The following is a 22,696-nucleotide window of genomic DNA, read 5'->3' as shown; positions in this document are numbered from 1 at the left end:
TTAGATTATAAGTTTATCCAGGTCAAGGTTTTGTTGCATTTTCAAATTTTGAATGTTAGGTAGCTGTTTAAGGTTGAAGAAGTGATGCTATACACCATTTTGCCTAAAAAATCAAGTTTTATATAATTAAAAAAAATGTACCAGCATTTTTTAACCATAACTCGACAGGGCTACCTCTTAAAAAGTGTACATATTAATTGCTTAAAATTTCAAATCAATTGTTTCAGTAGTTTTTTTTTACGCTACGACTTTGAAAACTTAGGTTTTAGGAATAGGCTTAGGCTTCAAAGTAGCGAGATGCATTGAGTCATGTATGGAAAAGTGCTTTTTCAAAAATTAATATGTTAGTCCGCTTTGCTTCGACTGATCGAAACCATGTTGTTTACAAAAAAGTATCTCTGTTTTTCATTATCGCAACGAAAATTTCTTTCGTTTGTAGAAACACCTTAAAAAGATTCGAACCTACTTGGATCTGCTTTGTTCCATGCAACTTTTATAACATAACCAACGCATCCGACGCACGAGTGGCGCATGAATGGCATTACGACCAGAGGATCCACTGACCAGAGGGACAATGAACCCCTGGCGTCCATCCCTCCCTCATTCCTGGAGGGGTGATAAGTGGAATTAATTAGATCGCGAATCCTCGACATCGATCCGCACACACACACACACTGCCACGCGACGCGCACGGTTATCCCGTTATGCTAGCGAACGCAATCTCGAGTGAACGCAACTCCCTTCCTTGACGTAATACGTACGCATCGCGTGGTCCCTCGTGGTGGCCGCCGCACCACCACCGATTATGGGCATTGCCAGCGTCAGTGTGTGGTGTCGGCATTGATGACTGCTTTCGCTCCGCTAAAACCGGGTCCCGGTCGGGTCCAATGGATGATAGAGTCAGGTGCTGAACTTCAGTCGGGTTCAGTTCAAAGCCCTCGAAGCAGTGGGTCAAAGGCATACGGCGGGGAACTGGGAGACGGAGGCCTGCGAGGCTGGCCTCGAACTTGACGCAACAACGCGCGCGCGCCACGGAGTTCTTTCTTCAAACTTTCACGAGCCGACCGTCCTCTCTTTACTACTTTACTGGGACATCCATTTCTGGTGTCGCCTGTCGCATGTCGATGGCCGCGCATCTAGGCGCAAAAGGCCCGGACAGACCTACCGCATAGCCCGGCCGGCCTGCCGGCTCGTCTGGGGACAACACTCTCCGTGGTCTGGCGAACCATAAATGTTAAGAAAAAAAAAAAACCAACACGCAAGCATTCAACCGAAAGATCATTAAAGTAGATCTATTCCGTTTAGGTGTAACTGTGAGGAGTGTCCTAGAGCCCGAAGCTCTTGCCTTGCCTGCCGGCCAGTCCCAGTAGGTGTTCGGAGGAGGTGAGCTAATAAAAACGTTTTCTCCTCAACGCCCCCAAGAGACCCAAGATCGAGGGGTAGGCCAGGGCTAAGAAGATCAGAGGCCAACAAACAGACGGTAGCAACGGTTACTGGTGCCGTTTCTGCTGCTGCTGCTGCTGCTGACCACCGTAACTCGATCACTTGATCATCTGCGCGGCCGCCGCCGCACGTGCACCGATGATGCACTTGGCGCACGTAATCGACCCCGGACCCCCGGCACGGGACTTGGAGCCCCCGACCTCGGCCTGCTGCGAAGCAGATGATGAAGCACATAATACGATAATTGGTCGCTGGCCCCGGCGCTCGAATGGTGTAATTGAAATTAATCCTCGCCACCACCACCACGAGGGCAGCGAGTGATCGCGAGGAAGAGCGAAAAAAAGAGAGAGAGAGAGAGAGAGAGATGGCTTTGTGTTTTCGGCGTTTCCTTCCGTACCCCGTTCGGCGCCCACGAGCACACGAAATTGCTGTAATCGGACACACCAGCACCAGCGGGAGTGTGCGATCGCGATCGATGTCGAGTCGAGCGGTTCGTCGCTTTACCGGATGTTTAAGTCGTTCGTCGTGGAGGAGGAGGAGGACACAATCAATTACGCGGCATTCTCCTCCGGCACATGGCCTCCGGTGGTAGCGGTACCTTCTTGGGAGCGAAACCGAGTGACCGCCGGTTCGGCCTCTGACTTTTTGCTGACCGATTTCGATTCCGGAAGCAGCTCATCGTCGAGTGATCTATGGCGCATGGCGCAGTAAACATGATTTGGTGGCCCTGATTGTATTCTGCACCCGCCATCCACTGACTCTACTCGCTTCCGGCCCAGAACGACCTGTTTTCCTGTCTTCTTCTTTCGCTTCTTTTTGTGTGTGTGTGTGTTGCGGTTCGACACAACTGATCGTTGAATGGCGAGCCGCAGCAAACTAACGGAGGTAACGGTTCCGCCAAGAGGAATTCTGCGCGGTTCTGCCGGCCGGTTACGCGGACCGCGACTGCGAAGAATTGGCCCGCACCTGTGTGTGTATGTGTGTGTGACGGTCGCACATCTTAATGCTATCTCGATGCTCGAATCTCGGCTTCAGAGAAGCACAATAAGTAATTATGTTATGACACGATGATTTGTTCCATCGTGATAACGAGACGGAAAGGAGACGCGACGCGATGGCGACGAAGCGATGGCGACGAAGCGATCGCGTCACGTTCTAACGAGTTGCGGTCGTCTTGAGCAGCGGTGCCTCTGGGGAACAGAAGGCAGCAACAACAGCAGCAACAGCAGCAGCAAAGTGCCGTTCACTCCCCTTCCCTTTCGGGTGATGCATTCTAATGATACACCGGCTGGCTGGTTGGCTGATTCTGACGGGTGTCCCGGTGTTGTGGACACCGCGCGCGGTTGCTGTCATCGTTCTCGTCAATCGTCGTCGAGAAGGAGAAAAATGAAGAGGTGGAGGAGTAGAACCGGGCGTGATGATGACAGCTCAAGATGACGACGCGGGCGGCGGCGACGAAGACGACGACGACGACGACGACGACGATTCCGCGAAATTAGCGGGCGTTGTCTTCTCATTCTTTCTGCTCGAAAGGCTTCCTCTTTCTCTCTCTCTCTCTCTCGTTCTGTCGTTGGCCCCGCAATCGTCGCCATCGAATCGATGAAAATATGGTGATTAATGTTGTAGCCCATTTGCGCGCCCCTCCCTGCTGCTTGGCCACCTCTGGCAATCTGTGCTGTGGGAGTGAGGAGTTCAGTGACCTCCATTCCTTCCTTCCTTGAAGCACGCTTCGAACGAGTGGAGCTCTCGGAACGGAGCGGCATTAATCCCTCTCGCTAAAGGTGAATGATTTCGAAGGGTTCGCAAGCAAAATGGTCCACAGAACCAGATCACCTCCAGCAGCGCTCCTTATGCTGCATGCTCGGGGTGCATTTGTAACGCAAAACCATGCCACATGCCAGCCCTGGCCAGGCCCAGGCCAGGCCAGGCCAGTGAGTGCACGATGACAGTTCCGGTGACGGCGATGCTGGTATCGACCTGGCATTAAAGGCTTCTATTGCACTGCGCCAGAGAACGAGACAGAAAATGAAAGAGAGAGAATAATAACGAGAGAGACAGAGACAGATACAGAGAGAAGAAATAGAGACAGAGTAAGAAGCTAAAAAAAAAACGTTGCCACACGAAAAATCGGTTCTTCTGGCCCTCTGGCAGGATTAAAGCGTGATCCAACGATGCTGGCGGCGGTGATGGCCTGCGGTGGTGGTGCTGGTGCTGGTAAGCCAACGGTAACTGACCGGCCGAGGGGTAACATGAGCTTGACATTTTTCTTAAGACCGCATTTTATGTCACATAATCTGGATTTACCGTTCGTTGTCAACCGGCGCTGCACCGATCGCGGTCACTGCAAATGCAGCCGGCAAAATGGATCGGCAGTCGGCCTGGACTGGCCCGGGTCCGGGGTCTGGCCTACCTTGGTCTGCGCAGCGCAAAAAAGGGTAAATGGTGACTCAATTAGTGCTACTCACGGCGGCAGCGCGCGAGTATTTGCTCTGTGCTCGGAGACATAAGTCAGGGAAGGAGCATAAGTTCCTCATCGTCTTCGTCGTGGTCGTCGTGGTTGTCGTGGTTGTCGTGGTCGGCACGACCGTGGTGATAGGGCCAAAGTCCGAGACCCCCAACTCTCGGCGGGCGCACGCTCGAGACAGTAATTCGTTGTGACAAAGTAGGTAAGAGGACAATTAACACAATAACCAAATTAACAAGTCCGGGCGCGAAATGGCCACTTTGCACCCTCCGGAATGTCCCGGACAGTCTTACCCCTGTCTCTCGATACTGCAGAAGGGGGTGAGAGCTGATGGTTTTAGAAGGCATTCCGGCACCAAAAGCGAAAGTACAGCTGTTGCAGCACAACAATGTGGCCAACGCAACGCGCGCAACGTTTACAAGTAACTTTAATTAGATGGACAACTCGGTCAATCACACTCCGTCCGTCCGTCCGTGCCCGTGCCGGCGTGTGTGTGTCCGAGTGGTCCGAGTGTCCAAGAAGGAAGCAGGCGTGGGATGGACAGCGCACGATTCTCTGGATTGGAATCCCTGTTGTCAGACCAACTGACCTGGACCAACTGGACAAGCACCTCGACCAAGCACTCGGCTCTTGGCCCACTCGCTACACCGGTGATCGTTTGGTTGATCGTGCTGTTTACGCGCGGGGATTCCACGCCAGCGCTCGATGCACACAGGAAACAGAACAGGCGAGAACAGGGAGGGAGGTCCCGCAGAAGGAAAGCAAAAGTTTCGCGATCGCCGTCGCCACCCTGGCGTGTGGCTGTGTCCACTCGGAGTGGAGTAGTCGGTGTGTGAGTGGGCCGACCGATATCCAGATCATTCCGTCACGTGCACTTATACGGTCATAACAGCAGCCGTTGATGACGACGGCGGCGGCGGCGATGATGATGATGATGCTGATGATGATGGTAATGTGAATGGACGCAGACGGAGCAACCGACAGCTGGCTGGCTGGATGGTTGGGTTAGATCTGCTATCTGGGATTAATCTTTGCTATCTCTGTTCCTTTCGGACTTCACCATTCAGTTGTTGGCATGCCGGAGGCTTGGACCGGAGGTGGAGCGAGAATTGGAGAACAAAGTGAACGGCTTAAACGCTTGACATATGATTCATGTTCGCTAGCCACGGTAGAACCGCGGGGTCCGAGATGATGTTGGAACAAGATATTGCTGGTGGAATGCTCTTCGCCTGGACAGGTCAGAGGACCTGGACTGATCTGATGGAACCTACGCTTCGCGTTATACGGCGCTGTGGATTTTGTGGCGACGAACGTACTCATTGCTCCCGGAGTGAGATTTGGGTAAAATTAGCATTAAATAGAAATATATTACATTCATAGCAGTCCAGCTGTGACGATGGTAACACAACAGGATGATGTCAGGTAGACCGTCGGTGTCTGTTGAGTAAAACAACTTTATCATCTTCTTGTGCAGACCTACCTCAATTGATTGATATTGCTTGTTGGGGTATATTGCTGTCTGTCCCATTTTGTATCGGTTAGTCGATGGATAATCTGAATTTAAACCAGTTAAGATTAGATTATAACATGATCAACAACGCGATGACTATGAGGTAACTATCGGTTGCGGCGAGAAGCATCTTCTATCTGGAGCCCATTGCATTTCTGGAGGGATGGGATAAGTAAATATTTGGATTCGTTCAAGATGCAGTTTATTGCAAAATTGTAATTTTGATTGCATGATAAATCAAAAATTGATATTGTTTGTTGTGACAGAAAGCAATATTCACCATTGCTTTCTGTCCCACGTTGTGTCGGTTAGTAGATGATTAAACTATACCATAAACTTGTTTCAAGTTAAGATGAGATTAAAATGTAAATGATAAAGAACGCGACGAACGCGCGGTGAGCTGCTCACAAGCTTGAAGTCGAGGAAAGCTTCTACCTGAAGCCCATTGCATTTCTAGATGGATTGCAAATAAATGAGTAAATTCTGGATTCTTTCAAGTTGCAGTTTATTGCAAAATTGTAATTTTGCTTGCATGATAAATCAAAGATTGATATTGCTTGTTAATGAATATTGCTTTCTGTCCCATTTTGTGTCGGTTAGTGGATGATTAAACTGATTTTAAACAAGCCAAGATTTGATTAAAATGTAAATGATAAAGAACGCGATGAATATGAAGTGACCATGAGCTGAACGAGTTTTACTGACATGCTTGAAGTCGAGGAAAGCTTCTACCTGGAGCCCATTACATTTCTAGACGGATTGCAAATAAATGAGTAAATAATTGGATTGTTACAAAATGCAGTTTATTGCTAAAAATTAATTTTGACCATAGCCCTAGATACAATAGCAAGGAAAGTATCAATATAATCTCTGTCAGGTACGTCAAATGTGCCTATGTAGTTTCTGGTTACAATACGTTTTGCAAAGTGCCGAAGCGGATGTTTGTAAAACAACTTTTTACAAGTTCTTTCAGTGCTTGGCGGAAATCCATGTTTAACAAATCGCTCGACTTTATATCATATAATCATAGGTTGATTTGACTTGGTATCTTACACAAAATACGGTACTTTCTGTAAGCATTCAAGAAATCGGCAATAGGATGATTAATACATTCCCATTTTAAAAGAAAAATAGCGAAATTAAAAAAAAGACTATACAATCATTTGCGCGGCAAGGAAATGAAACTAGAAAAGTAATGTTAAACCTTCTGTAAAAACAAAACACTTCCCATTTTTAAATGAAAAGAAAGATATTCCAGTCAATCACTAAAAATAAAGAACTGACAGTGGGTTTGTGTCTGCAACTGTATAATAAAGCTTGTAACATAAAACTTGATAAAGGATATAAATGTCTGCATCATGCCTGAAATCATGAACTTCTACCCATATTCCTCCGAAGTTTTCCTCAAATGTATAACACTTCAACAAACAAATGCAAACGACCCCGCCACTAGCACACTTCAGACCGCCAATTTGATGGTAGTTACCACCGTCTTTGCAACAACAAAGTACTGTTCCGGTGTGCGGACCGAAGACAGCAAGGTACGAAGGACACCCCTCGTTGCTGTCAGATCAATCATCAAGCGAATGGCGTGTGCATCTCGCAACACAACAACGTGCCACGGCTTGTAACCACCCATCGCCAGGTGTCAAATAAAACATCTCCAAACACTCGACACGACGTAACGTAACGCACAACAACAATTGGCCCCTGACGAAAAGAGGCCCCCCGGGGGGTGGTGGGACGTTAGCAGGAGCCGCGCCGCTGGTACATTCCTGCCACAACGACGACGACGGCGTCCAATGAAATCGGGTTCACGAAGGTTCGTCCTTTCAAAACCCTATCCTTTGCTTCACCACGAGGTGTCTGAAATATTCGTTTCATCATCAGACGGAGGCACACGCGGCATTGCTTTCCACCACCACCACCACCAACTCAACTCCTGCGGGCCGCCTGCCCGTCTGCAAAAAGCGTTTCATCTTTCGCTTTCGTTCCATCCGGGGCATCCATCCAGGCATCCGTGGCACAAGGGCAAGGCCCGGTGCGCCTTGGTACGTTTCTTTGGCAAACAACATTCTACCGAGCGCCACACAGACCGACCAACCGACCGACCGACGAAGAATGCGTCATCATCTTCCTTCTGGGGCGTGTGCGCATGTAAAAACCCGGTCGGTCGGAGGATCCGGGTATTCCCGGGGAGCATTTTCGAAATTGTTTCCAAATGTTTTGGCAAATCGGCGCACCGTGCCGCGCCGCGCGAGTGCTCAAGTAATTGCCGGGTCCCGGAACGTCTTCGCCATAGTCGTCGTCGTCGTCGTCGTCGTCCTGGCAACGCGAGTTGCCAGTCCGGTACGGTCTGGCATGCCTGATGATGAAGTCATCGGCATGGCAATATGCTGCTACGATGGAATAGTTTCGCTTTGTTTGTCGGTTATTAATTTCCAAAAACTCTGAAAGCATAGTTGGCACACTTTATGCTCTCTCTCTCTCTCTCTCTCTTTGTCTAGCGCTGCATCTTGGGTATCCATTTCTCGTTCTGCAGCACTGTTGGAAACCCCCCGGGAGAATTCCCGCTCGCCGCTCTAAAACTCCATTGTTGCGGAAGTGCGGAAGACTGGAAGGTGGCGGCAGTTGGTCTTAATAATATTGTCACCTTTGGCATGGCGGAGGCGCACACGCAAGAGTGGCAATTATAGGGCATCCTCGTGGTACCTCGGGCTTTTCCCATTCTTCCCAAGGTACTGGAAGTATCATCCGATCTACCTTCGCACAGCACCACCAGGTGGCCAGCAAACCGACCGATGCTGTTATGCTTACCGTTTGTTGTCGTCGTCGTCGTCGTCGCCGTTGGTGTCGGTACTGGAAATTGTCCTCCCGGTTCGACGTTGTTGTCAGTCGAGCGAAAGGAGATCGACGATAATTGCCAGCTTGTTCGGTGTACCGTAATGCTGGGCTGGGCTTCGGGTGTGGGTATTTTATTTGCTCTAGTGCACCCACTAGACCCACGGGACCTATGCTCCCGGCCGATCCGCCGACCGAATATGAACGTTTCGACGACGACAACGCGGTAGTCCGGAGGATATCCAGGAAGGGCATCCCGTTGTCACATGGCCAAGGCTACCATGGGATACCGTTAATGATGTCCCCAGGATCCGGACCGGTACGATGACGACGACGACGACGACGACGGGTATTCCGGGATTTACAGCTGGGTGAATCGCTCGAGCCAGCACTAGGCACCAGGCACCACCACCAAGGGCACCAAGTGCCACCAAGGAAGAGCGTGCCACACGCGAACTTGTTATTAGCGTGATTCGGGATCGGGGCTCATGGCCATAGCAGCGCATGTTAAGCGCATTTTAAACGCTGACCACGACCTCCACGGCGCCAGGTTTCGGGTCCGGTTGGTCCGAAAAATGGCGGCGGGGGGATTTTTTTTTTGCTAATTTCCGTATAATTCTCACTCACCGAAAAGCAGTTTGGAGGAGGGAGGAGTGCGACTCCGGTTGCGGTTTAACTAATTAAGGGTAAGAGTGTCTGGAATACGGATGGGAAAGGATGGGAAGGCATGGGAGAGTTGGAGGTTTCCAAGGAGAGCTGCGTGTAGTGGCCATTAATGTGGTCCTTGCTGGCACTGCCCAAGTGCCTCTTAGCGCGCCCAAATCGCTCGTAATACCACACGCGCACACACACACACGCACGCACGAGTGGCCGCTTGGTGTATTGGCATTTATGGCCACCGCTCGCTTTCGGCCACTTTATTCCGGCAAACCGTCTCCGTGTCTCCATTTCAAGGCGTGCGCTCGGAAGGTGTGCGTCTTAATGGTGCTCGTCGTCGTCGTCGTCCTCGTCGAGAAACCGATCCGATCCGTCGTCCGGCCTCTTGACCTCATCCCCAAAAGCTACCTCGTTGTAACAAAGCACTTAGCAAGCAAGAAGGCAAACCCCCTGGTGACTCCGAAAAGGTTAAAATCCAAAACATTAAGACAAAAACACGTCCATCTTCCGGACCACCGGAGAGGGTGCGCGGGGCACTGTTGGCCAATTTAGTTTAGGCCCTCGATGGCGTCGCTCGATTGAACCGTTTTCCATCTTTTGGAACAATCCAGGTGGTCAGTCTAGGTGCCGAAGTCTAGGACTGGATTCCTCGATTCCTCCCCAAACCAAGAGCGCCCGGGAAAGGAGGGAGAAGGGAGGATGGATGTCACTTTATGGTTTCACGGCCACACGAATCTGGCGGCTGTCGGTCTTAACGACCGAAATGTAATTGAAAGTGTGGCCGAGATTGAGTGTCGAGTGGCGTCCAGCGTTAGCAGGTGGTGTCGCCGGCCTCGACGATGAGTCCCACCAGTGCCAGTGACACGTTTCAAGTATTAGTAGAATGAGAAGAGCTGGTGCCGCCACCTTCTCCTCGTCACCGCCGCCGCTGGACCACTTGAGCTGGACAGGGCCGGGTAAAGGTCGTTGGAAGTTGCGAGGTTCCGAAGTTTGAGGTGTCTGCCACTTGAGGGGTGCCAAATGCTCCGTAGCACCTGTGCCCTGCTCGTTACTTGGCTTCGAGTGGGCGAGTAGCGGACAGCTGAAGAGGCATCTAAATTTCAGCTCATCCCACACACACACACACACACACGCGCTCGCGCGCATACACGGTCACACGCTCAGGGATACTTGTCGGGAGTTCTTTTTCTTTGAAATTGAACCCACTGTGCAGTGTTCAGGTCCTCGACACCTCGATAGAGCGGTTGTTAAAGGAGTCCTATAGCCAGCTACCAATATCCGTAACGTCGAAAGATCGACCGATAGGGAGGTGTGGAAGGGGGTGTGGAACTGATAATTTATTTCAATTACTCTCTCTATCCCTCTCTCTCGCTCTTTCTGTCGTTCTTCACACGCTTTTGCTCGACTTCTTCTGCTATTCACCGCGCTCTGATATCGAAAACCTTCTCTCTGCGCTCGGTACTTGTGAGTCTTGCGGTTGCGACGACTCGAGTGGTCTTCCACGGGGCGAGCAGCAGCAGCAGCAGCAAAATGGCGAGATAAACGAAATCGGAGATGCTATCGACATCGGTCCATAACCGGCAGCTTGAGTCTTTCCGTATAATTGTTCTCTCTCTCTCTTTCTGTCCGGTATGATCTCCGCGAAGCTTGGCCACTGAGTGAGTGTCGGTGTCGGCGACAGACCCGCTCCGATTGACTACGCTTCGATGGCAAGATTGCTAGCCATAATGGCGTCAAGTTGGTTAGGGCTTTATTTTAGTCTGTTGGTTTGACACGTTTAGTCGGACCTGAGTCCTGAGACCATATCCGCTTCACCGAAGAATACCAAAGAGTCCGATAGAACTATCCAGTCGGCCGGTCCGACAATGTCGTCGTGATGTTTTCAATTCCATTCCAAAGTCCGATCCAAGCATCGAATTCCATCGGTAACAGTCGGAGTCGGTCCTGGGAGTCCGGTAAACAGTTGCTTCACGCGTTGAAGTGGCGGAATAATTGGACGCACTACGCATTCTTTCAACAGCTGCCAAACAACAGCTACGTCAATCCGGGAGCCGCGGCCACACCTGTCTTACTATCTGACACATACCCGTCGTGTAGTGTGTGAGAGAATTATCTAACCTCACTTCTGCCAAGACACATCAGAAACCAAAGCAAGTGGCCATCCGAACCGGACTCGGGATAATGGTACCCCAAGTACTCTTCATTCCGAAGCCAATTTTGCCAATCACCACCACCACCACCACCATGATGTTTGTTCTACTACCACTCTCCCCTTTCCATACGATAGTCTCCTCATTCTCATGCGATCTCGTATTGTTCCCTCTTCTTCCGCTTTCTTTCCACAGCAGCTAGCAGCGACCAGGGAGATAATTATGTGAGTTCCATCGCCTCCGGCGGCTTAATCGCAGCGCACCGATCGCAACACCATCGGACGGACACACTGCCACACTGGATGGCCACCGTGCATTCCGGAGTATAATTTATCCGGCCATCCAGCCCCTCCCCCGGCGGCCACCATCAGCCCCAGTGCGCGATCAATCAATCAATCAATCAAACCATCGACGGATCGACCGTACCGCGGATCGCGATTTTCGCGCGCGCGCGCGATCGCGGATCAACGGAGGAAGGAAACTGCGCGGAGTGGGTCGGGTGTGATAAGCAGTGTCACACACACACACACACACACGGGCGCGCTCGCGGGCAGAGTGAGCGCATCGCAGAAGCCATTCCGGAACAGAAAACAATGAGGCAAGTCGGCGTTGAAGTGCAATCCTTGGCAACCGTAGTGCAGCAACGTAGCAGCAGCACCAGCAGCACCGTGATTCACGGTCATTCCATTGGGTAGCTGCTCGCTAGCGTAGTTGGCGTGGCGTGCCAGTGTCGCCAGTGACCGGACCAGTGAAGTAGTAGAATCGATTCCCGATCGGGCTCGATTTCGTTGGCCACCACCACCAGACCAGTGCGCAGTAGTGTGTTTGGTTGCGGTGATATCCGGGTGCAGCCGGTGCAGAGCCAGAGTGCAATCTCCGAAGACCCTCTATACCGCCGCAGCTCCCCCCCGTGCAACCTCACCCTCAACATGTACTGCCTTTGCCGCTCATCGAAGACCATCGCGGTGCGGGTCGTGCTGCTCGACGAAACCGACTTCCTTCACGAACTGCAGGTAAGAATCGTCCTGTTTTCCTCATTAATGCCGTCGCCGTCGCCGGCACGTTTGTTATCCGGAAGTGCCGGGCCGGTGGCTGGACGGACGGATTGAAAATTGAATGGAAATTGAGCTCGTTAACAATCGGCACCTGTTTCGGTGGCCACCATGCACGAGGATGGGGGAGGATCCGAGGCGAGACGCCGGGATCGAGCTGGTTAACCTTGCCAGCCTGGCTGGCTGCCTGCCTGCGGCTGTAATCGGTGCCGATCTAGACGGGAGGATCCCGAGGCAAGGCGCAAGGAATGGTTCCCGGTCGACCGTGTGCTATGTGTACTGTGTGCTGTGTGTGTGTGTGTGCGAGCGCGAGCGTGGGTTTCGGGATGCAATTTATGCGAATTGAAAATCAAATTTATTCAATTCCATACAATAGTTATATTATCGCCTCATTGTTCTTAGCCACGTTCTCTAGCCTCCAGCGTGCCAAAGTGGGCAGGGGGGGGGTGGGGTGGAAGGGGACGTCTTCTCTTCTCCTGTGCTCCTGTGTAAGACGGAATGGGCCACGACGGTTTCGCGGATTATCTACTGGTGGGGATTCCTTCGCGTTCGACGCTCGACGCTTGCTTGGCCCGCGCAGCAGCCTTCAATTGTAAATCGCTTATCGCTGACCATCCGCGCCGCCCTACGACGACGCGCCTGGTATGCACAGGCTAGCTAGCTGGCTGCCTAGCAACGGGTCGAACGAGGATTTTTATTTTCTTGTTTTTTTTTTCCTCGCGTCTTGGATTTCCATTTTTACATCCCCAACTCTGGGTCTCTGACCGGGCTCTGACTCTGGTTTTGGGTTTAAAAACAGTTGCTTCGCACTCAGAGACAGACGAGAAAACCCACCGAGACCTTAGTACCCAATGGAAGCTCCCCTTAATTACACACAAACACACCGAGCGGTAAGGCAACGGCACTTATCGAGCTTATTAGTACGCGACTCCATGGCTACTGCTGGATGCGTTCTATGTTTGTCCTTACAGCTCAGAAGCAGCAGAGAGTGCGCGCAGACGTCGTTAAAGTAAAATGGAATCGAGTTGCGACCGACCGGCCAGCCAACCAACTAGCTCCGGCGGCCACAATCGTTGTACATCTTTATGGTCCCTTCCCCGCTCTTGCGATGCAGCATCCCGTTTTCCCGCAACCTCCCCTTTTTGGGACGGCATTGGCATTGGCAATTGTAATTGTAAAACGAAATCACCTCGAAGCCGCGGCGGTCAATCTGTAGCCGCGTCGCATACTACGCAACGTGCAACCGACGAACCATGGATCCAGGCGCGGATCTCACCAGCTTCTTCTGCCCGTCCTGGCTTGGTTGGCTTTAGCTGCCCGGCAGCAGCACGCACACACACACACACACACGGCGGGTTGGAATGGAAAATTATGTGTCTTAAATTTCAACTTTAAATGGGAAAAAAAGGTGGCCAAGGTCCCTCGAGGGCCCCGTGAGTGGTGTGGTGTGCGCCGTTTGGGAAGAGGAGAGAATTGATATTTACGAGTAACAAATCTACTCTAGGGAGCGAGCGAACCATTCTTTCATCTCCTTCTCTTCTCTTCTCTGATCCCGGGTCCGTTTTCGGACGCCTGACGAAGTTTTCCGTTTGTTTCTTTTTTTGTTTTTGGTTTGGTTCATACCAAGGAACCAGAGGCCACAGAGTTCTCTATGCAAAAATGGCCATCCCGAAAGTCTCAACTTCTGAGTTACGATCGAAGGTCCGGACATTAATTTCAGGTCCACCCTCGCCACGGAGTTCTCGACAAACCGCAACAGCGTGTTTCAACGTGGGGTGCGAGCTCTTTATCAAACATCACCCCAAGGACCTGAGGGGAGAGGAAGGGGGGGGGAGGATTATCATTCTCGCACCTACCTCCCCAATGTCCCAGTCGCCCCGTAGTACCCCGAAGTAACTCCCGGCCAAGTGTTGGGGTTACTGTTTACTGATTCATTAGAACTGTTGAATCAAACCGACCCGTGGGGAAGGGGACGAGTTCCTCCCGCCGTTCCTCGAGGAGGCTTTGTTCTTATTTATGTTTTTGGGGTCCTGAGTTCCACCTTCACCTCCACCACCATCGTCGGCAGCAATTATAGACCTATTCCAAGTCAACCAAGAAAGTTTTAAGGCGGCCCAACCCGGCCGCTCCGAGGAAAGTGGAGATGGAGAAGGTCGAGAGAAGCGAAAGCGGCCCGCATAGCTCTTCAAGATGAATTGGTCTCAGGAGCAGGCCGTCTGGCCGTCTGGTCTGCTGGTCTGGTGGTCTGATGGTCTGGTGGTCGCTTGATCCGCCCTTCCTGTTCTCACCTCACGCCAGGATATCATCCAGAGACCGGGTTGGGGCCGGGTGGACCGGAGGAGATGAGTTATACGGGTGATAGAGGGCGTGCGAACAACTTCTACTCTACGCAGCAGCAGCAACCGCAGCCCACAAAGAGTTTGGCCCGGCTTTGGATTTTTGGTAGGATCTGATATCAATCAACCTCCACATCCGGCGCTCGTCGGGCATTCGTGGTGTAAGAGATGGTGATCCCCCATATATTCTCTAACTTTTGAACATAAACCAGAGATACACAGAGACCGAGAGACCGAGAGAGAGAGGAGCCAGGGGGTTTACGTAATGTCCCACGCTTATCGATTCGGCTGGTCACAGAAGCGTGACTGCCAAACACTTTCCGTTGGCAACTCCGGCATGCCGGCAGTTCGGGGTACTGTAAATGTCAGCGTCAGCGGGAGTAATCACTTAATCGGAATAGCGTAACCGCGTAGAGTGGAGCAAGCTCGAGAAAGCACAAGTACATTTTCTGGCGCATAAGGCCACGATGCCGGCCAAGTTCTGCCGTTAGTATCGCTCCAGATATGCCTGACCTGGCACTTGGCACTTGGCACATACTCCGTGGCTGCGGTACCTTGGCAGCTAATTAACTTCCGGATTATGGTGGGTTTTGGTATCTTATTTACGCCTGGAAGCCTCTGGAAGCGCGGCACATAAACAGTGGCCACAGTGCTGCTACTGCTCCCAGGAGGTTTCGGAGCACAGCGGGGGAAGACCTTTTGTGGAGCATCGAGATGGAGCGCGACCTCGCCGGTAAGACAATGGCTTTAATGCCTAATGTCTGGATTCGACAATAGAGCCCCATCCCCATTAAATACCGGAGGGAGGAAGGAAGACCATTCTGGATCTGGTAGATGCTGCCACCGATGTAGGTGAAGGTTACCGGGGAACGGAAGCGTGAAGCAAAGAGGGTGGTAAAGACATTAGCAAGACGGCAATCTATAGCCGGGCCGCCGCCGATAAAGCGACAAAGTAATGGCCGGGAAAATGGAGAACTAACGATCGTGGTAACGCGTTGATTTCCCAGCACCCAGGCCAGCCAACGTTCTTCCTCAGTGTGGAATTTGGCCTATTTTGGATTTCGGTCAGGAACGGGGAAGATGGTGGTGGTGATGGTGGATAGCATATTTCTGGAACATTGTATGCAGATTGTGGCAGGCTTGTATACGCTAGCTCGATGTCGTTTTGTACCGCGTTTCAACATTTAATTAATAAACGTGAGAGAAGCTTCTCTCGTGGGATTGCACCCGGAGGTTGAGTCTTTGCGATTCCCGAACTATCTTCTTCAAGTCAACCCAGATCTTGGCATCTACGGCATGATGGCAAAGATATAATAGCACGAATATTCTCGCATGTAAGACAAACCGGAATACAGATGGGGCAATTCAACGAGGCGAAGACCTAATTTATGGTGCTTATTGTCTTCGAGAACTTTTTCTACTTAGAGTCATGAGTTATCATCGACAATGATACAACAGAAGAGATAAACACTATGGTGCTAGTAGACAACCGGCAATACTTCACACCGGAGGAAGCTAATCTGTTCAAGATATCTTTCAAGATGGACGAAGTTAATTCTATAAAGTACCAATACTCACGAACTTTAGTACTTCAGGTACTAACACTTGGATCTTTCTGTATTCAAGTAAGGGTTCAATGCAGCCTTTTCGATTATATACTTTTGCAACAAAGTGATCGCTTATCGACATCACCAGCTATAAATAATATTACAGCACATCACTCACTCCTTCCAACCATCGGCACCCTGGAATACCGGGAAAAGCCCAGGGAAAAATCAGGAAAAATAATCTTCCACACAATACCTCGAACACAACGACGCAACGCGAGCTCTCCGGCTGTACCGGTTCATTCTTCAAAAGGATATGTTTTCAATTTGATGAAACATAAATGAATGCTAGCCTCGCTTGGATCAATCATTCCCGTCCCGGTTCGAACCTTGGTTCGGATGCGTCTCCATCACGCTCACTGCACTTGCAAGTAGTGCTTGCAACCAAAAATGGGTCCGAAAGTTAATTATCCGCTCGTCCGACCGACCGTTTAATGAAACCCGCTGCACCCTGGGCTGCACCACCACCACAAAACGCGTTCGCTGACCGCTTTGCAAATTATCGTCATTTTGATGAACAAATTCCTTCAATCCGGCGTGAACGGTGCCATATCCGCCCGGAGTGCTGCCGGGTGGGTGGCTGCGGAACGAACACACAGCCCAATCAACCATCATTAATGGTCCGCGAGCTGGTCGCCATCAGCTTTAAGTTCAATACACACCAGACTGGGCCAACCGGATTCTGTGGTTTCTCGTACGTGGTATGGCCGCTATCCACGCGATGGCGACTGATGATGCTGCTGATGATGATGATGAATAGATCTCGTTTCCGATAATTGCATCCGAATTGAAATTTTGAGTTTCGTGACTGGGTGTGGTGGTGCTGGTGATGGTGGTCACGTGGACCGTGGACGAGTGTGGCGATAAGGTTTTAAAAATCATTACCTCATTTATTATGCAAATTTCATTTTTGATCTGAAAAGTCGTACATGTGCATGTGTGAGCGTGTGTGTGTGTGTGCCGAATTGCCCACCGCCCACTGTCCCTAACGTCGAAGCGAAAGTCGAAAGAGCGTGCAGGTGGAGCGGTGGTGCGTGGTCAGCCCTTATTCAACCAACCCCCGACTCTTGTGTCATCATTCGGTGTGATGTTGCGGTTAATGTTGTGTGATGAGTCATGGTGGCGGAAGGAGGGTATGGATCGCAATGGAGTGGAGAGCAAATAATTAAATCATATTTATTTAACCACCCTTTCGAGCCACCATTCCATTGCGCGCGAATCGACATCGACAGAGACCCGCTCGCGAGTTTTCGCGACTGATAAAGGGCCAATTTGAGTTTTTTTTTTTTGCTTCTGCGCTTCTGCCCGCTACTCTCGTCGTCATATTTGAACTATCGCCTCATTGAGGACACAATGAATTAAATAAAACACGGAAATGGAAATTGATTCTAGGCCAAAGGGGTCCGCGTCGTGTGCCGTGTGCCAGTTTAGCGCAGACGAATAAATTAAAAAATTATCCACCTCAAAGCACACCCGAGTTTTATGGTGTTTCTGTTCTGCGATTCACGCGATTCTGAATGTTCGCCTGTGTGTTTGCTGCACATTAAAACATTTATGTTATCGTGTTCTACGCTCCTTCTCTCCCGCAACGAGCCGAGCGCCGCTTTCCGCTTAATCCGGCGATCTCGTCGCCCAACTAGAGGCAAAGCGCCATCTAAACCACTTCAGTTTCGAGCTTATCGAGTGATTCTGCGAAAACCAACCAACAAACCATTACCTTAACCGACGTCAACCGTCCGGCTGCTGCTGCTGCTGCTGTTGTTGCTCAGCAAACGATCGACCGACCGATCGACGGTCAAATTTGAATATTTTATCGCGACCGCTCGCGTACCCATTGACCTTCACTCATCAATCAGCCATCATCTGAGCGGGGAGCGTGCGTGAGGTGGAGCGATCGCGCGCGCGCGCGCGCCAGAGATCGTAGAAAACCGCACCGGTTGGATAAGTCGTTTCGTGGCGACGATCGTGGCCAGCTCCGGGCACTGCTGCCGATCACGATAGCCAGAGACTTCGCCGATCCACAAGAAGGTGTCGCTCCGATTTAGAGGGGGTTATGCTACGCTCACTGGCAGCTTTGGTGCCGTTCCTGGGCCCACCACTTGGGGATGGTAATCGATTTCAAGTTTCGCATTCCTAGGCGCGATGGCTAAAGGCGACTTGCGGGTGAAGAGTGAAGCTTGAAGATCGATTGCTCGATCCAGCTGCCCAAAAAAGCGCGATCGGCAAAGTGATGTGCGTGTGCGTGTGTGTTGTTGACCCAAGACGGAATGTTTGCCTATTCCGGTTGGTTTTTTTTTTTGCGATAGATCGCCAGCAGCAGCAGCTTCGCGTGATTGAGTGATCGTCACTCTCGATGTATGTTGGTCTTGAACACCGGTAAACGAATCATCCTGTAATGGATTGTGGTAGTGGTGGTATCGTTCTTATCGTCTAGAAGCATCATCTCCTAGCCATCTTTACGTCATTCGCGAGCTTGTGCTGGATAAGCATAAAAAGGATTCCCTTTCTGGAAGCTTCGCATCAACCAGGATACGCAAAGCCCGAAGCGGATGTACGTTCGTCCGTGACCGAGATATTGATTCTCAAAATGCCCTCTTGGTTCTTCTTCGCTCTCCCCTTTTTTGTGTGCGATCAATCCATCCACGAATAGACAACAGCCGATCGATTGATCGATGTACCGCGCGCTGAACTTGAACCAATGTGCGCGCCCATTTGCGTATCCGCCAGAGCAAAGCACCGCCGTACCGCGACTCCTACTCTCACCGCGATCTGCTTCGGCGATCGGCGACCGTCCGGCGTCCGCTTGGTCTATGACTTGCCAGTTTTATGGCTTTGTGGCCCCCCTGAGCACACCTTCTTAACTCTCACTTGCGCTGGAAAGATTTTGTTTCTTTTCTTTCCGTTTTTGTTTTGTCGACTCAAGCTGTGTGCTTGTCCCGCTGCGCTACTCCGTCATTAAAAGAGAGCAAGAGAGAAAAAGATGCCTTCGGTCCGCACGGCGCTGGAGTTGGCCAATTTCTATTGTCTTGCTAAAAGCGCTTGCGTTGAAGCGACGGGGTCCGTCAAGGAGTGATGATCCATTCCGTTTGAAGGTCAAGGAGAGGCTTGTGGATCTAGTTGATAGTGACCGGTAACTCTGCCGCACTCGCGTACCGAGGAGCGTATAGTGAGTGAGGCAATCGCTACGGGGTACTCGTTACTGTTAGGAAAATTGGGACGCCGTCGACGTCTGCAAACACCCTGCAGCTAATCTCGGGGATCTATTGTTCCCCATTATGTGTCATGCTTTGACAGCAGCATTTGAATGTCGCGAGCAGCCGTGTTAGCGGTAATCGGTTTGAAATGATGCATTTTGAATCTTGTTCTGCTGGACTACATTGCGATAAAGGTCATCTTATATCAAATTGTATTTTGCTGTTGGTTATATTTTTCTATTCCATTACCACATTTGGTATGAGCGTGATGAAAACGGAAGTAAACAACGAAAACCACACACTTCACACTTTTGTTTTAATGAAAGTGAAAATTCAGGCCAGATCGCTAAAATTCACGCAGGAAAGTTCATCGTTCTAAAGCAAAGGATCGATCATGAAACTTTTTAAAACTAGTTTCCGCAAAGCAGGAATAAATTCTTGATGATGAGGAAACTGATGTTTCCTTAGTTGTAAGGAACTTATTATTTAAAAAAATATTGATGATATGAAACTGGAACAAAACGAAACTGGAGAAAATCAATTGCTTGAGTTTTTGAACAGGAGGAGTTGAATGAAACAAACTTTTGACTCGAGAGAGGAATAATAAAATTACTGTTAGGCAGCAAATTCTTCAACAAATCGATTCATTTTTTATATAAATCGGAATATTGGAATTTTTTAAAATAAATCCATGATCTTCCCAATAATAGATAACTTTTTCGCCAACTTCATATTTATAGACTGGTTGATCCCAATGCCTTTTTTCATGAAACAGTTAATAGACTTAAGCGTTACTAGATGGTAATATTTTATGCATTGTGGACTCCGCAGTGTCCATTTTGTAGTTTGCTTTTGTTTCAGTTTTATTGCCAAACAAACTAGACCGATCGTCAAATAGAACCTTATCTAGGCATTAAGAACCACAGTTATTTGCAAATAAACATCAGTCAGGATTATTCACACGACTAACGAATTCTTAAACCACAGATAAGCCTATTATCTGCAGTTTATTCTACATTGAATAGTTTGAGCAAGCAAAACGGACCAGATACATCACAAATGAGAAACGTTTTGTTGAAGAAACAACAATAAACTGTGTTGCCAGCACGCAAAACGGTTTCCATCATGGGCCTGCCACCCTACATTTCCGGGACCGTACATTTTCGTTATCGTGATAAATAAATTAATTAAATTCCATTCCAGCCAGCTGTTGGTCTCGAACTCAAATCTAAAACTCTCTCACCCTCCGCCACCCGCCAACACAACAACAACACCAAACAAACTAAAGGAAAAACTAAAGGAAAAATGCCAACGGACTAGACTGACACTGGTCATGTGTGACGAGTTGTTTGAACGAACGAGTCACCGTTGCCCGGCAGGCCAGAACACAGGGGTCACGGAATAGTTCAAAGGTCAGTCTCGTTATAGCGAGACTGCTGCCCTACACTCGGCCATCCTGCGGGTCATCCACCGGACAAGTTGCAACTTTTATCGTTATTTTTATGTTCACCACGTCCACCATAGCGCACCGTTAGCGTCGGGTGTAGCTGGGTGCGCGAGTAGCCGAGTGTCGCCTTCCGGACATAAGCAAGTTGTGTCGGCGCCAACTCGCGCGCCGTGACACACCGCCCCGCGTGCATATACACGATGTGCATGTCCTGTCCTGCAGCTGAGTGACGATGACGCCGACTTGGCCGAGCCATGGAATTTGCATCCATCCAGCGACCGGAGAAGCCACGAAGCTATCCATGTCCATGAAGGAAAGTCGCGCGGCAGTTGGAAGGTTGAGAGCGCGGGCTGGAGTCGTGGGCAGGGGTCTCGGATGTTCTCGTTGGTGTGCTTATCGTGAGAGCGAGTTTTCCTCCGGAATCTGACGCAAAAAAAACCTCTATTTCAAACGAACCCTTGACATGAGCGCGAACGTTAGCATCGCCGCGGAGTAGACCGGATAAGGCGGTCGACCATGTTTCGTCCATTAGCTTGGGATGGAATCCACGGTACAGATCCCCTCAATGAACCCGAGGATGACGCATGCGGTGATGCTGGGATAGATATGTTGTCCCGTGATTGGAATCTCACCCAAGACCCGGAGTCCCTCAAACGGCGCCAACTCCACCAGTGATGGCGAAAGGTGGAAGGAAAAGCGGAGGAAATGCATTGCTCACATTATTGTTTTTAGTAAGTTTTTCCTACTTTCTGGGCGTGGCGCCCAGGGAGGGGGTGTATCAAGGGAAACAAAATGATATCATTCCATACATAAATATACACACACACGCGCGCGCGCGCGCGCTTCCAACTGACTTTGCATTCTGCGCTATGAAGCCAAAAACCTGCACGGATGGAAGCTGTGGATCCATATTCATGCTTCAGCCCCGATGATGCGCTGGGTTGTTGGAGTCTAGAAAAAACATTCCGCCCCACCCTCGCTAGAAGTCGAAATTTCCACCGGTGAGAGCGCACACAGCCTGAAACAATAGAGCCAGAGCCAGATAAAACCTAATGATTATTTAATTTCCTCGGGCGCTCCGTTCAGCGGCAGCAGCAGCAGCACCAGCGAAGAATATGAACCTCGAGAAAGGCCCCCGCCCACACTCCCCTCCCAACGTGGTCGTGGGGGCCTTAAGAAGACGGGAAATTGTTAACAGGAAAATGGTTTGATTGACCCTGGTATGGGTGTGTGTGTGTGTGTGAGGATGTGGTATTATGTACTTGTCGGGATGTGAGGTGCTCCGCTCTGGGGTAACAAATGTTTCGTCTACTAGCAGCCCGGCTTCAGGGCCTCTGGTCGATTGTTGAGCCAGTAGAATATTGAATATAAATAATGTATTAAATCGTTCGTGCGTGAAAAGTGCCGATGAGGGAAAATTTACGAGTGGGATGGTAGCTCATCCTACCCGGGATGATACTTTCCTTCACCTACAGCAGGACGACTCTCTCTCTCTCTCTCTCTCTCTCTCTCTCTCTCTCTCTATCTTGCTTTTTTTTATCTCTCTCTCGGGTTCATTAGAGCATTTTCACCTGACGATAGCAAACACATACACACGCCGTAGTCCTCGAGAATGTTTTCTCTGGAGCACAGGAGTGTAAATGTGAAATCCCTCACAACTTTATTATTCGGTGAAATTGGATGACTGCTTCTGGACTCAGATGAAGTCCCTTTTTTTCTCCCTGCTACTCTCTGGTCACTCGGGTAGAACACCATTCCATCCGAAGTGGAGTAAGTAGTAATCCTACAATCCCACTAAATTCTCGCTTCATGCAGACTTTTGCAGCAGATTTCCTCCGTTAAAGAAGCCGAGCATGTTAAAGTAGCGTAAAGCGTCAAAAACTCACCCCCTCCCGGTGGATGTATTTGCATCAATTTCTCGTTATGTGGATAAGGAATGTCGGTTCCGAAACCTTAAGCCCCGACTCGGCCAAACTCCTCAGCGGGAACCAACAG

At 50.1% G+C, this 22,696-nt stretch overlaps 1 protein-coding gene across 5 annotated transcripts in view; it reads left to right on the top strand.

Annotated features, from left to right (window-relative positions):
* The window catches only part of LOC125951867 (band 4.1-like protein 4), a 101,227-nt gene that overhangs the window by 25,743 nt on the left and 52,788 nt on the right, over positions 1 to 22,696 (top strand). For 4 of the 5 annotated variants that reach the window (XM_049680968.1, XM_049680971.1, XM_049680969.1 and 1 more), the window contains exon 2: positions 11,261 to 12,078. In XM_049680968.1, the coding sequence (XP_049536925.1) occupies positions 11,995 to 12,078 (84 nt within the window). In that variant the 5' untranslated portion in view covers positions 11,261 to 11,994. The remainder of the gene's footprint in view (positions 1 to 11,260; positions 12,079 to 22,696) is intronic. The other variant, XM_049680967.1, reaches the window with a different exon arrangement.

This window comes from Anopheles darlingi, chromosome 2, assembly GCF_943734745.1.
Source record: "Anopheles darlingi chromosome 2, idAnoDarlMG_H_01, whole genome shotgun sequence".
NCBI classification, from domain to species: Eukaryota; Metazoa; Arthropoda; class Insecta; order Diptera; family Culicidae; genus Anopheles; species Anopheles darlingi.
The sequence above is the reverse complement of the archived record's forward strand: the minus strand, read 5'-3'. Positions and strand labels throughout refer to the sequence as shown.